This window comes from Leucoraja erinacea, chromosome 4 (genome assembly GCF_028641065.1).
Source record: "Leucoraja erinacea ecotype New England chromosome 4, Leri_hhj_1, whole genome shotgun sequence".
NCBI lineage: Eukaryota > Metazoa > Chordata > Chondrichthyes > Rajiformes > Rajidae > Leucoraja > Leucoraja erinaceus.
The window spans coordinates 60,050,132-60,065,621 of record NC_073380.1 but is presented as its reverse complement, the minus strand read 5'-3'; the positions used below and the strand labels follow the sequence as shown (position 1 = coordinate 60,065,621).

Sequence of the window (15,490 nt, the reverse complement as noted above, 5' to 3'; positions counted from 1 at the left end):
ATTTTCGGAGAGGAGTTTAAAAAAAAATAAAAACAACCCATTACAGATATTTCCAGACGGTCTGGTCAAAAAATAATCCCGCAGGTGTAAAGAAAGGCTATTATCTAGAGTCACTTACCAGCAACTAAACAGACGGGAAGAAGTAGTCTGAAGATCAGACCACACATCACCTCCGATGCCATTGTGAGCAGACAATTCTCTTAAACCTACCGCGGGGAGGTCAAATAGTTAGTTATTAGCTGCCCGCGGTCAATCATTCGCAAACAAGAAAATCCATCCACTCCGGCCCGATCCTCGCCGGCATTCACGGCGACCTGTTCATGCTGTTTATTCTTCCTCTCTAAAGTTGTCTCGGCGTTAGCTCTCCAGTCCCGGGGAAATCTTAACGGGCGAGTCCCATCGCCTCTACATCCGAGCAGTACCTGCTTTGACTGGTAGAGAGACAGTCCAATTTGTTGTTGGTTGTTCACAACTGGCTTCCTGGTGGTCTCGACATTTGTCCTGTGTGTTTGTTTTAATTCACCGGGAGGTGCAATTGATGCCGGTAACGGTGCAGGGAAACGAGTTATGTTTCTGGAGAAGGCGACTTCAAGCTGTTCCGCTATTAAATCCTTCACCCAAGATGACTCATCAGAGCCGGGCAGTTTCAGTGATGTTACCCCGGCCTTTCTGTCAATGTTTTGTGTACAGTAGCCTTGATTCCCGGTGGCCAGTTTATTAGATACTGTGTGATCCTTTGATTTCACAAAAGAGAATCGATTTCTTTTTTTTCGTTTCAGCAACACGTCTGTCTGCTCTCGGGATTCGCGCTGGGGACTCAGTGTTTTAATTCCCGCTGGTTAACTGGGTTGAAAAAGGCAGCCCTTGGCGCTGGCTACTTCCCCGGGACTCTTCTCAGCGGCCGCTCGCCTCTCCACTGCGAACCACACTCGTCTCTCCACCTTCAATGAAACTCTTGACAAAACACCGCCCCTCTCACCCTTTCTCTCCCTCCCTGATCGACGTCCGGTTCGACCATTCACAAATCGAGGAAGCGTCACGCATGCATGTGGAAAGGAATAAAATCTAGCAATCCGACCAGCCCGGCGAGTTGAGGCTTGGGGTTTAAAACTGATTTTGAGAACTCCCTCATTTATTATGTAGGAAAGAATGACATGCGGATTTAAACCGAAAATAGACACAAAGTGCTGGAGTAACTCCGTGGGACAGGCAGCGGAGAGAAGAATAGAAAGTGTGTCAAGTCAGTCAGAAGAAGGGTCTCGACCAGAAACGTCACCCATTCCTTCTCTCCAGAGATGCCGCCTGTCCCGCTCAGTTACTCCCGCATTTTGTGCCTATCTGCCCTCACTTATTAAATTAATCTGTAAAACCACCATTCCAACATAAATCGTTCAAAGCAACAACTTGTTTATAAAACCCAGCTTTAAAAAAAGCAAAATTACAGAAAGGATTTTATTCCAGCTGTTTTTAATTCTTATATAGGTTAGAAACACCTTGATTTTTTTTTGTCAGCTAACCTTGTTTCAAATAAATAAGGCGCGTCCCAAGTCTATGGAATAGAACTGCATTTACAGTTCCCTGTGTCTCTGAAATACAGTAGAATTTCGTTGCAATGTACAGGATGCATTTTATCGTTGACTAAGGGAATTCGTTAACTAAGAGGTGTACCGTGAAATAAAATATTTACAGATAACATAAAATAGAAAAGAATAATCACAAACGTAAAAGATACCAAACTATAGTAACTCGCTCTAGTATTGTTGATAAAAAGCTGTAGCAACTCGCTATAAAGAGATACAATAAAGAATCTGTTCCCAAAATATAGCGCGTTCGGCAGTGAAAGATTTTTTTTTTTAAGTGGCTTGTGAAATAAAAGTGTCCCCACCCGAAACATCACCTCTCCTTTTATTCTCCAGAGATGCTGCCTGACCCGCTGCAGAACGTTGTGTCTATATTTGGAATAAACCAGCATCTGCCGTTCTTTGTTTCTACATTTTGCCTGCTCCATTACGAAATCTCCTCAAGGTATGACTACTTTGAAGAAGTGCCCCTCCTCTCTCACTGTCCCCCTCTACGTGTCAATCTGAAGAAGGGTCGCGATCCGAACCCTCTCCCATCCTTTTCTCTTCTCCAGAGATGCTGCCTGACCCGCCGAGTTACTCCAGCATTTTTGTGCCTATAATCTGCATTTGTTTATTTTCTGTATCTCAGTCCTTATTTCGCACACGGAGTTACACTCAACAATGTCTTATGTGACTTTCTCTAGGCGATTGGGAGCATCGAAACCGGAGCCACTGCTTTTCTTCATTTTCGTATTTTCAAAAACATTGTAGGCATTTAAAAAAAAAAACAATCCACTGGAGCTATCTGCCATTAGACAGGTTTTGTTTACATACCATCTCGATTGAACATAACACTTTTACGGGCAGCAAACAATCGCATCCTTTTTTAGACTTTTAATCTTAACTTTTGAGCAAACGTGATTGCGTGACGCTCAGGATTTCTGCAGTGTTTATGAAAATTAGAAATTAGCCCATCTGATCGCCCTGCAACTAACTCCTATCTATTAAACATAATTGATGTACAGTATTTTTATGTTTTTTTAAAAATTGGCCATACTGTTAAGAATTCCCTTATAATGAATCTGAAAACGATGGCAGAAAAGTAACAAAAATACGAGGACCAAAGAGACGGTGGATTGCTGGAGATAGGCACACAATGCTGGAGTAACTCAGCGGGTCAGGCAGCGTCTCTGGAGAGAGGAATAGTTGACGTTTCGGGTCGGAAGCCTTCTTTAGAACTGGAACAAGAAGCGGTACGTTGAATGAACTCGGTGGGACAGTCAGGAACCTGGGTCTCGATCTGAAAGATACACACAAATATTTTTGCCTCCACAGATGTCGGTTGGTTCTTTGAATTCTACAGCCATCGGGCTATGAAATACTACATCCTCCAAATAAGCTCTGAGCTATTTAGAAGAAAGACACAAAATGCTGGAGCAACTCAGCGGGGCAGGCAGCAGTGAAGGAATTGGTGAGGTTTCAGGTCGAGACCCTTCTTCAGACTGTATACACTGGGGGGTTATGTAAGGCAGCAACTCTACTGCTGCGCCACTCTGCCACCCCAAATAAACTTTGTTCTCGTTTATTATATTATTTTTCAGAGTACTATGTTTACATATTCTGTAGTGTTGCTGCAAGTAAGAATTTCATTGTTCTCTCTGGTACATATAACAATAATACACTTGACTCCTGCTCCGTTTCTTTTTTTGGGGGGTAATAAAAACGCGTGTTTACAGTTGCTGTAAGAGGGGAGGTTCTATATTTTTTCCCTTCACACACCATGGATTTAATTATTTATTACATTCACGTCCTTATAGTGGAAGCTGGAGAACTAATGGGCTGATGTATATGGAGCCAGAAGGCAGAGACTAATTTCCTTACAATTAGCCTGTCATCCAAATTGCCAGGTGCTACCTATTTATGGCCATTATGTAATGAGATTGGGGGGGAGAAGGTGGACTGTGTTGTGAAGCAAACAGGTAATTGGGTCCATTTCCCAGCTGAGTAGACGGGAAAACTCCAACTACTCTGAGTGGTACATAAGTGATAGTTAACTGCTCAAACAAGCAGTTATCAGTGAATAGATGGATTCACCTGTTGAAAGATAGAAACACTTAACGGGAACACTACTTTGCTAAGGAGAAGCATGATTGATAGATTTATTTTGATAGTTATCTAAATAAGCAATCCACTCAACAGTAACTTGGACTTCTAGTGTGAATTGTAGCTTATAATCATGTGAAATTACAGTACTCGACTGAGTCAACATCACAGAGGTGTCTGAAGAAGGGTCCCAACCCGAAACATCACCCAAAGTGTAATTGCAATTGTTCCTCTTAAATTTAGTTTTTTTTTTAAAGGACTAAATTGCATAGAGCAGAGGAATTGAGAAACAGAGGCATAGGTTTAGGGTGAGGGAGGAAGGAAAGGTTTGATAGGAATCGGAGGGATAACTTTTTCACACAAAGGGTGGTGGGTGTATGGAACGAGCTGCTGCAGGAAGTAGTTGAGGCAGGTACTATCGCAATGTTTAAGAAACATTTAGACAGGTACACGGATAGGACAGGTTTGGGGGGGATATGGGCCAAATGTAGGCAGGTGGGAATAGTGTAGATGGGACATGTTGGCAGGTGTTGGTAAGTTGGGCCAAAGGGCGTGTTTCCATGCTGTATGACTCTACAACCATTGAATAAAGCATCATGATAGCCCCACACAAATTTGGCCAAATTTCTGAACAAAGTCCTGCAAACAACCATAGGGTTAAGTAGGGATTAAGGTTTGTGTAAGATTGGTTGGGGAATTGATGCATTGGCCAGGATTTTACCCCTCTTTATACCCAGCGAGATCCACAAGTGGAAAGGGTTACAGTTTGAAGACACCATCATCTTCATTCCACCCCCACTGCATTCCCATGCTTTTGCGAGGCCCTGAGAAGGATCTTTTGGCCTTTCCCGGCCCTAAATGTCCCACTTGCCCAGATCCACTGATGCCAAATTTCTGCATCTGTAATAAATTTGGCCAGAATGTGAGTGGGTCTCCAGGGACCATTAATTCAGTGATATCCAGAATGGCAGCTCTCCCCGCCCAACAGTCTCTGAGTGGGCAATGCTACAGCCTCTACCCTCTTGTTCAGGCATGGAATGAACACTAGACTTTCGAGATACAGTGCGGAAACAGGTCCTTCAGACCGTCGAGTCTGTGCCGACCAGCAACCGCCCAACACACTAGCACTATCCTACAAACCAGGGACAATTTAAAATGTTACCAGAATTTAACCTACTGGCCTGTACGTCTTTGGACTGTGGAAAGAAACCAGAGCAACCAGAGATCAGAATCACAGGGAGAACGTACAAACTCCGTCCAGTCAGTACCCGTAGTCAGGATCGAACCCGGGTCCCTGGTTCTGTAAAGCAGCAACTCTACTGCTGCGCCACTCTGCCACCCCAAATTAGGATTTGGGATCACATCAAGAGGGTGAATAATCTGTTCACTTAATTCATTTTTTATATATTGCGACAGTTATTGTGCAAGACAGCACAGCCCCTAAGCCCATCATCCTCACCATCCATCAAACATCTGTTTACACTAATCCTACATGAACCCCACTATAGTCTCCTTGCATTCCTCTCACCTTCCCTCAGATTCTATCACTTAGCTACAGGCCTTTCTCCCCAACTTGCCCACGCCGACCAACATGTCGACCAACCCACTAAGCCTGTCCTATCCATGTACCTGTCTAAATGCAATAGTACCTACCTCAACTACCTCCTCCGGCAGCTTGTTTCAGACATCCACCACCCTTTGTGTAAAAAAGTTACCCCTCAATTTCCTATTAAACCATTCTCCCCTCATCTTAAACTGTGGTTCTCAATTTCCCCTACTCCAGAATGTCCCATCTACACTAGTCCTACCTGCCTACATTTGGCCCATATACCTCTAAACCTGTTCTATCCATGTACTTGTCTAAAAATGTCTTAAACGTTGCGATAGTACCTGCCTCAGACTGCCTCCTCCAGTAACTCGTTCCATACATCTACCACACTTTGCGTGAAAACGTTACTGCTCAGGTTACTATGAAATATTTCCCCCTCACCTTAAATCTTTGTCCTCTGGTTCTCAATACAAGAAACTCTGTACGTCTGCCCGATCGTTTCCTCTCATGATGTTGTACACCTCTATAAGATCACCGCTCATCCTCCTTCGCATCCATGGGAGGAATCCCATGCAGTCACTGTGAGAACATGCAAACTCCACACAGACAGCACCAGAGATCAGTATTAAAACTGGGTTAGCTGGTAATGCAGCGAGTTAAATCACTCTGCCATCCTCTTTTGTATTTCGGGGGGGGGGGGGGAATATGTTTCCATTGGCTTAATAATATAATCAACAACACAAAATGAAATAAATTGAAGAATTTTGTCTAGACTTTAAATTACTAGATGTCTCTTTGAGGTAAATGATCCGCAAGATGATCGATTAAGCTATTGGCATATTGCAGAGTTCACTCTTTATTCCTGTTGACGACAAATGGGGACATATAAATTTGATTATTCAATTCAATGATACTTTATTATCACATGTACCTAGATGCAGTGAAATGCTTTGTTTTAGTACAATCCGGGTAAAATCATGCAGCAGATTTCCCCAAGGCAGCACACAAAGTTTCTGGTACTGACAAAGTTTCAAAAGTTCTAAGAACAGTCTTTATCTTCTTGCAGCGGCGACCCAGGACTTACGCCACACGTGGCCCCACACCGGGTCCCCCTGAGTTCTCGGCAGCCATTAGGAACAAGAGCATGCCATTTAGCCCCTCAGGCTGCTTCACCATTTAATAATCTGACTAAAACCACAACTGTGCATTCCCATTAACCAGGGGATTCATCCACTTGTTTAACAAACCCCTACACACATCTAAAGACTCAACATTCACGAGGGTGTTGCCAGGAGTTGAACGCCTGAGCTATTGGGAGAGGTTTGTAAGGCTAGGACTTTGTCCCTTGGAGCTCAGGAGGATGAAAGGTAATCTTATAAAGGTGTAGAAGATTATGAGGGGAATGGATAGGGTGAATGCACACAGTCTTTTACCCAGACTAGGGGAATCGAGGTCCAGAGGACATAGGTTTAAGGTGAGAGGGGAGAGATTTAATAGGAATCTGATGGACAATGTTTCCACACAGGTGGGTGCGGTCTTGATGCAGTGTCTTAACCCAAAACATTGAACTTCCCTCTGCAGATGCTGCCTGACGCGTTGAATTCCTGCAGCAGTTTGAATCTTTCCTCTACAAGTCTTCCACCTGTGCTTAATTCCTCCCTTGTCTCAGTTTTGAAAAGCACAAAACCTCTACTCTTTCCCCAGTTCTGAGGAAGGGTCCCTGACCCAAAATGTTAACAAACAAACAGTCAGTTGTCAGTCTGAAGAAGGGTGCTGAATGGAAACATCGCCTATCCATTTGGGCGGCACGGTGGCGTAGTGGTAGAGTTGCTTTCTTACAGTGCCAGGGCCCCGGGTTCAATCCCAACTATGGGTGCTGTCTGTATAGAGTTTGCACGGTCTCCCCGTGACCTGCGTGGGTTTTCCCCGGCTGCTCCGGTTTCCTCCCACACTCCAAAGACGTACAGGTCTGTAGGTTAATTGGCTTGATGTAAATGCAAAATTGTCCCACGTATGTGTAGGGTAGTGCACGTGTGCGCAGATCGCTGGTTGGTGCGGACTCGATGGGCCGAATGGCCTGCTTCCTGCTGTATTTCTAAACTAAACTAAATCCAGGTCTTCCAGGGATGATGCCTGACCCGCTGACTTACTCCAGCACTTTGCGTTTTACTCAAGATTTCAGCATCTGCCGTTCTTTGTGTCTCACCTGATCTGTCTTAAATTATTTCCATATTTTGAGACCCCCTCTACATTTGTGTTTTGCACAGATGCTGCTTGACCTGCCAAGTTCTTCCAGCATTTACCGTTTTTGTGCCACCATTTCCATCTTCTTCCCTAGCCAATGTCTCAGGTTAAGTTCATTCTGCATTTGTAATTTCCTCCAGCACTAAAACGCTTCATGTCCAATATTCAAAACAAATATTCAACTTTTCACTGAGACACAACAAAAAATGTGTTTTTCCCCCCCCCAGTTAATAGTGTTGCAGAAATCATGGTTTTTGAGTTTCGTTCCCACAGCTAATTATGGATTTTTAAAGGAAGTCTCTCAAGGGTACGGCACGGTGGCGCATCTGTCAAGTTGTTGCCTTACAGCGCCGGGGACCTGGGTTTGATCCTGACTACAGGTGCTGTCTGTACGGTCTTTGTACGATCTCCAAGATCTTCAGTTTCCTCCCCCACTCCAAAGACGTACAAGTTTGTAGGTTAATTGGCTTGGTATAAGTGTAAATTGTCTCTAAGACAGTGTAAATGTGCGGGGATTACTGGTCGATACGGACTCGGTGGGCCGACAGGCCTGTTTCCACGCTGTATCTCTAAACATAAATGGGGGAGGGAGGAGCTTTGTGCATCTTTAAAGCCAAACTAAACCTAATTGGAACATATTATATTGATCAAAGGAACAGCCTTGGGCAGCACATTGCAAGGATGACAATCTACATTCAGCTTAATGAGGATAAGGTTCCTACCTGTCATTCAAGTGAGCTCTTTCAAACCAGAAGCCTAACGTTACTCTGTTGACTACCTCCTGAATAGCAAAGCATGGAGTGTCTCTTCGCACTTAAAAGATATATTTGTGTATCTCAATATTTTAAATAAATAGTAGTTTTTATTCTTCAGTATGTAATTCATAGTTTAGTTGGTGTTTGTGGTGTTCAAGAGCCTGATGGATGTTGGGAAGAAGCTGTTCTTGAACCTGGAGGTCGTGGTTTTCAGACTCCTATGCCTTCTTCCCGATGGCAGGAGTGACCAAAGATCCTATGGGAGTGACCAGGTTGGTGCGGGTCCCTGATGATGCAGGATGCCTTTTTGATGCAGCGCCTCCTATAGATCCCTTCAATGGTAGGTCAGTACCCATGCTTTGAAAATTGGGCATTACCAGTTTCAGTGCCGTGGGAAATCATAGCTACAGAATTAATTTAAGGGAGGCACAAAATAGTCAGGCCAGCTCTGTGGCACAGCTGGTAGAGCTGCTGCCTCACAGCATCACAGATTGATTCAGATTTAATGTTTAAGAAATAACTGCAGATGCTGGTTTAAATCGAACATAGACACAAAATGCTGGAGTAACTCAGCGGGACAGGCAGCATCTCTGGAGAGAAGATTCAGATTTAGTTGAGTTTAGAGGTACAGCACGGAAATAGGCCCTTTGACAATAGACAATAGGTCCCTTCGGGCCAGCACCGCCATTCAATGTGATCATGGCTGATCATCCCCAATCAGTTCCCGTTCCTGCCTTCTCCCCATATCCCCTGACTCCGCTATTTTTAAGAGCCCTATCTAGCTCTCTCTTGAAAGCATCCAGATAATTAAAGCATCCAGATAATTCCACACTCACCACTCTCTGTGAGAAAAAGTGTTTCCTCGTCTCCGTTCTAAATGGCTTCTGTTTAGTAGAGTGTTAAATTTGTTCATGATATATGTATTTTTATTTCTATTTATTTTTAATGCACACTGAATGGACACTGGTTGAGCAACGTTTTTTTGTTTCCTCTGGGTATGTGAATACTCAGGAAATGACAATAAAGATATACAATACAATACAATACTCTTTATTCTTAAACTGTGGCCCCTGGTTCTGGACTCCCCCAACATCGGGAACATGTTTCCTGCCTCTAGCGTGTCCAGACCCTTAACAATCTTATATGTTTCAATGAGATAGAAACATAGAAACATAGAAAATAGGTGCAGGAGTAGGCCATTCGGCCCTTCGAGCCTGCACCGCCATTCAATATGATCATGGCTGATCATCCAACTCAGTATCCTGTACCTGCTTTCTCTCCATACCCCCTGATCTCTTTAGCCACAAGGGCCACATCTAACTCCCTATTAAATATAGCCAATGAACTGGCCTCAACTACCTTCTGTGGCAGAAAATCCCCTCTCATCCTTCTAAACTCCAGAGTGTACAAGCCCAGCTGCTCCATTCTCTCAGCATATGACAGTCCCGCCATCCTGGGAATTAACCTTGTAAACCTACACTGCACTCCCTCAATAGCAATAATGTCCTTCCTCAAATTAGGGGACCAAAACTGTACACAATACTCCAGGTGTGATCTCACTAAGGGTCTGTACAACTGCTGAAGGACCTCTTTGTTCCTATATTTGATTCGTCTTGTTATAAAGGCCAACATGCCATTCGCTTTAATCAGTGCCCACTGGGTCCACGCCGACCAGCGATCCTCGCATATTAACCCTATCCTACACACACTAGGGACAATTTTTTAAATTGCCAATTTACCTACATTTACCTGTACGTCTTTGGAGTGTGGGAGGAAACCGAAGATCTTGGAATCCCACGCAGTCACGGGGAGAATTTACAACTTCCGTACAGACCGCACCCGTGTCTCCGGCACTGCAAGCGCTGTAAGGCAGCAACTGCACCACTGCGCCATCGTGCTGCCCAAGATCTTGGATGCTGTCTATGTGGAGTTTGCATGTTCTCCCTGTGACTGCGTGGATTTCTTCCGGATGATCCAGTTTCCTCCCACATCCCAAAGACATGTAGGTTTGTAGGTTACTTGGCCTTTGTCAAATTGCCCCTAGAGTGTAGTGTAGAGTGTGAAATTGGGATAACATGGAACGAGTGTGAACAGGTGATCAATGGCCAGTGTGGACTCGGTGGGCTGAAGGGCCTGTTTCCATGCTGTATCTCTAAACTAAACTACACTAAAAAAAGATGTTTAGCTGTGGCAGTGCTTAAATCTAGCTAGAGTACGTGCAAGATAAAATGTTTCTTATTCACAGGGTACAACTAAATTAGTCTGATTATTTCCACACCATCTATAAACATTTGTCTATCCATGAATATTATGAGCTGTGCTGAACATGAAAGCAAGACCACCTGGCACATAATCCAGATCCTTCTATTATCTGCATATCCATGTGTCTATCGAAAGTCTCTTAAATGCCACTAAGAGAACTTAATTGTACCATGGTGTTTATGACAATTATTGAATCTGAATCAACATTGGACATAATGTTACCCTCAGACTATCTTTAATTGGACTTTACTGGACTTTATCTTGCACGGAATGTTATTCCCTTTATCATGTAGCTGTACACTGTGGATGGCATGATTGTAATCATGTATAATCTCTCAGCTGACTAGTTAAAGCCCTGTCCCACGGTACGAGTTTATTCCAAGAGCTCTGCTGAATTTGCCTTGATTCGAACTCGGAGATTTACGGTAATGGCCACTCGTCGTTACTCGGGGCTCTCGTGGACATTTTTCAACATGTTGAAAAATCTTCACATGTCTTCCCGTGCTTACCCGCCGTTAGCGAGTCTTCCCGAGTACTTGCCATTAGCGGTACGAGCCGCTAAGAGGCGTCCTCGAGCTCCGAAGTACCTGCTACGTTCATTCTCCGTGCTTACCATGAGAATGATTTTTTTTAAACTCAGGAGAGCTCTTGGAATAAACTCGTACTGTGCAACAGGGCTTTAACTAGTCAGCTGAGAGATTATACATGATTACAATGTATAACTCGCACCGTGGGACAGGGCTATTTGGACGCAACAAAAACTTTTCTCTGTACCTTGGTGCATGTTACAATACACTACAAATAAATTCAGTTGCGGCTTAACCCAGGGTAAGACTTTGCAAGTCCAGCAAGGTGCTATCCATGATGTTAATGACACAAATAAGTCATATGGAATTACTTTATGACATCTCTGTTCATTATTATACACTTTGTCACAGGAAGTCAATGAGTCTTTACATTAAGAGATATTTTATGCATTTCAATTTAGATCATCTGGATGTTTGTGGGTACGCCGTCCACGGTGTACAGAGACAGGATAAAGGGAATAATGTTTAGTGCACAGTAAAATCCAGTACAGTCCAAGAGTCTCCAAAGAAGTAGATGGCAGCTCAGGACTGCTCTCTAGTTGTTGATATGATGGTTCAGTTGCCTGATAACAGCTGGGAAGAAACTGTCCCTGAATCTGGAGGTATGCATTTTCACATCCCTGTTGCCTGATGGGAGAGGGGAGAAGAGGGAGTAACTGGGGTGAGACTGGTCCTTGATTATGCTGGTGGCCTTGCCGAGGCAGCGTGAAGTCATGTAAATTATGTTTGTATAAAACTGACATTTTTAATCCAGGAGATTTGAGCAAGAATGCAAATGTTTCAATACCCACCAAAACGCATTCCAAACTACCCCACGATTGGAAGTCTCCTAAGGCAGGGGGCACCAAATAGATACACTTTGAAAACTTCAGATATCAAAGCTGAACAAAACTGTATCTTATCATCCATCCCCATCTTCTATTACACTTGCAGACTAAATTCTCTGTGCCTTTACAAAATGAAAATTAATGCCAGATACAAACATTTTACTTTCCCTTTAAAAACAAAACGGCAATCTTGTGGTAAATATGGTTTCTGCTACAAAATAGATGGAGATACTAAGGAGCAGAGTGGAGGAGAGCAATCAGTGCAATGACTAACCTTGTTGAAGGCCGGCCGGCCTATGGAAGTAAGTTCAGTAGTAAGATCAGGATAATAACATTTCCCAATAGACAGTACACGTTTTATCTATTAAAAATAAATGGGATATTGGACTGAAATGGAAATTCACAATGTTAATGCATCTGATTGTTTGCTGGGCAATGTTCAGTAATCCGGTTAGCCTGACTGATGTAACTTCAACCATTAAGTTACAAGGACACAAACAGATATAAATTACTTTTGGATTTGCATTATTAATAATTTCAACTCCATTACAATACCCAACAACTCTTTACTGACTGGGTACATTTTGGGAACCCAGAAAGGTAATTAAGATATTGAGTTCCGAGTCTCTTCACCATAATGTACATTTTATTGACGATAAAAACAAATTATGAGCTAATAATGCAATGACTGGTGCCAGTAATGTCAGAGCATATCATATAGGTGAAACGTGCTGTTTGTGCTTGGGTTGCTCACACACAGGGTAGCGTGATAGGGAAGCATGCCTGGTGTTCAGTCCGTTCATCGGTTGTTCATGGAGTTTGATAAAGCATAACAAAATGTTAATAATGTCCATGTCCACAGTGGGACACATCTTTACAAATCATTTTAAGACGTTTCCTGTGACAGGATTGAAACGTCCCAAGGGGATATAAATGCTCACAGCAAATGTTTTTATTGATACACAGTAAGAGCAGCAAATGAAAGTGCAACAGGAAATTCTAGCCCCATTGACACTTGCAAGTGAGGCCATAACAGACAATTAGGAAATGGCAGATTTTCACAACAGAATCAAAATATTACCTTTACATGAATCTTAAAAGAAACTTAATAGGGGTTGAGCAAAACACAAAGTGCTGGAGCAACTCAACGGGTCAGGGAGCATCCCCGGAGGACATGGATACGTGACATTTCGGATCTTAGCTCTTCTTCAGACTGATAGTCATACGGGAAGAAGAGGCGGAAGCTGGAAGAGGTATGGAGGTGGAACAAAGCTTGGCAAGTGATAGTTGGACACAGGTGAGGGGATTTTGATCGGCAAGATGTGTGAAGTAAGTGACAAAACAAATTAAGATATATTACTTTTCAGAACTTGATCATTCCATACCCAGAGTATTAAAAGAAAGCAGAGAAGGAAATACATATATGTTTATTATAATTTACATAGGGTCTGAACTGTGTTATTTAAGAAGGACTAAGGGAGTGTTAGATGCATTGCGAAGGGAAGGCAGGTGGATACACTTGCTTCAGTTTGTAAAGACTATGAGAAAGTTACTGGAATCTATCATTAGAGACTGTGACTGGGCACTTAATGAGGCAATCAATAGAGGAAGGAAAGGATGTTATATCTGACTAATCTCATTGATTGCTTCAGATAGGCCACTAAAATGTTGGCCTTCATAACAAGAGGAATTGAGTATAGGAGCAAAGAGGTCCTTCTGCAATTGTGAGACCACACCTGGAGCATTGTGTGCAGTTTTGGTCCCCTAATTTGAGGAAGGACATTCTTGCTATTGAGGGAGTGCTGCGTAGGTTTACAAGGTTAATTCCCGGGAAGGTGGATGTCATATGCTGAGAGAATGGAGTGGCTGGGTTTGTATACTCTGGAGTTTAGAAGGATGAGAGAGGATCTTATTGAAACATATAAGATTATTAAGGGTTTGGACACGCTAGAGGCATGGAAACATGTTGGGCAAGTCCAGAACCAGGGGCCACAGTTTAAGAATAAGTGGTAAGCCATTTAGAACGGAGACGAGTTGTGAGTCTGTGGAATTCTCTGCGTCAGACGACAGTGGAGGCAGGTTCTCTGCATACTTTCAAGAGAGAGCTAGATAGGGCTCTTAAAGATAGCGGGGTCAGGGGATATAGGGAGAAGGCAGGAACAGGGCATTGATTGGGGATGATCAGCCATGATCACATTGAATGGCGGTGCTGGCTCGAAGGGTTGAATGGCCTACTCCTGCACCCATTGTTTATTGTCTAAAATGGTGGACAAGAAATGTCTGGAGATATTTTCTGTATGATTTCCATGAGGCATTTGATAAGTTTTCACAAGAGAACTTTACCAAAAATTAAATTACATTCGTGTCAATTTAGCCTTTGCCATGTCTTGGTAATTATTGAGGCAGTAGTTGGTATCATGGGAGGTATAAGGGATATTCTCTCATTAATGATGTTTACCAAAGAATTGTATGGGGCCCCTTCATCTTGCCACCTTCTGATGAAGGAATAGAAAGATGTACATCTAAGAGAGGAGACAAAATTGCCTAGAAAGAATTGGTCATTAATGGTCGATGTGGACTGTTTCCATTATGTACCTTGCAATCAAAAAAAATGTACTGTCCAACATTTCTTTGCGAACTCCCACAAATATTTATTTTGGATTTTTTGTGCATTCAATGCCCACTTACATGATGGATGGATGGATGGATGGATAGATGGATAGATGGATGGATAAATAGATACTTTATTATCACATGTGACATGTCTCTGTGAGATTCTTTGTTTTATATACCACACACAAGGTATGCAAAGAGTCACCACCTATAGGGCACCGACACCGTTATTGTATTAATTACAGTTCCCCCCCCCCCCCCCCACACCGGGTCCCCTTTTGTTCTTGGCGGAAGACGTGGGTTTCCACAGTACCATTGAATCACCATGAATATAGAGAGTTGATGTCTGCTTTGGCCCTCTTTGACCAGTGCCGTAAAGTACAAAAAATATCTATTTTTTAAAAGCACTGTATGCTAAAGAAAGTCCCATCATGGTGGCACAGCAGTAAGGTTGCTGCCTTCCAGTGCCAAAGACCCAGATTCGATCCTGACTGCGGGTGCTGTCTGTACGTTCTCCCTGTGACCGCATGGATTTTCTCCGGATGCTCTGGTTTCCTCCCACACTCCAAAGATGTGCAGGTTTGTAGGTTGCCGAGGCAACGTGAGGTGTAAGTGGAGTCAATGGAAGGAAGCTTGGTTTATTTGATGGTCTGCGCTGCGTCCACAATTCTCTGCAATTTCTTGCGATCAACAACCCCTCCAATCCACCTTAACCACCATCATGCCTTTAGTAACCTCCACTCTCCACCATCACCTCAGAATCCTCCCATCAACCTTCCAGCTCCCCGATAATCCTACCTGGTACCCTCCAGTATCCACACCACTCCCTGACACACATCATCCATCTTCAGTCTCTGCAAAAGCAGGATGTCCTAAGCAGAGGTTTTGAGTGTTGCTCTACATATAGTCACGAATATAAAAGCAAGGATGTAAAGCTGAGGCTTTATTAGGTGATGGTCAGACTACATGTGGAATATTGTGAGCCGTT

The 15,490-nt window shown here is 43.3% G+C and overlaps 1 protein-coding gene across 1 annotated transcript in view; it reads right to left on the bottom strand.

Moving 5' to 3' along the window:
- The window catches only part of LOC129696472 (piezo-type mechanosensitive ion channel component 2-like), a 504,307-nt gene extending 501,809 nt beyond the window's left edge, over nt 1–2,498 (bottom strand). Inside the window, exon 1 of the mRNA XM_055634398.1 lies at nt 119–2,498. Within this exon, the coding sequence (XP_055490373.1) occupies nt 119–182 (64 nt within the window). The 5' untranslated portion in view covers nt 183–2,498. The remainder of the gene's footprint in view (nt 1–118) is intronic.
- Nucleotides 2,499–15,490: the final 12,992 nt, after the last annotated feature.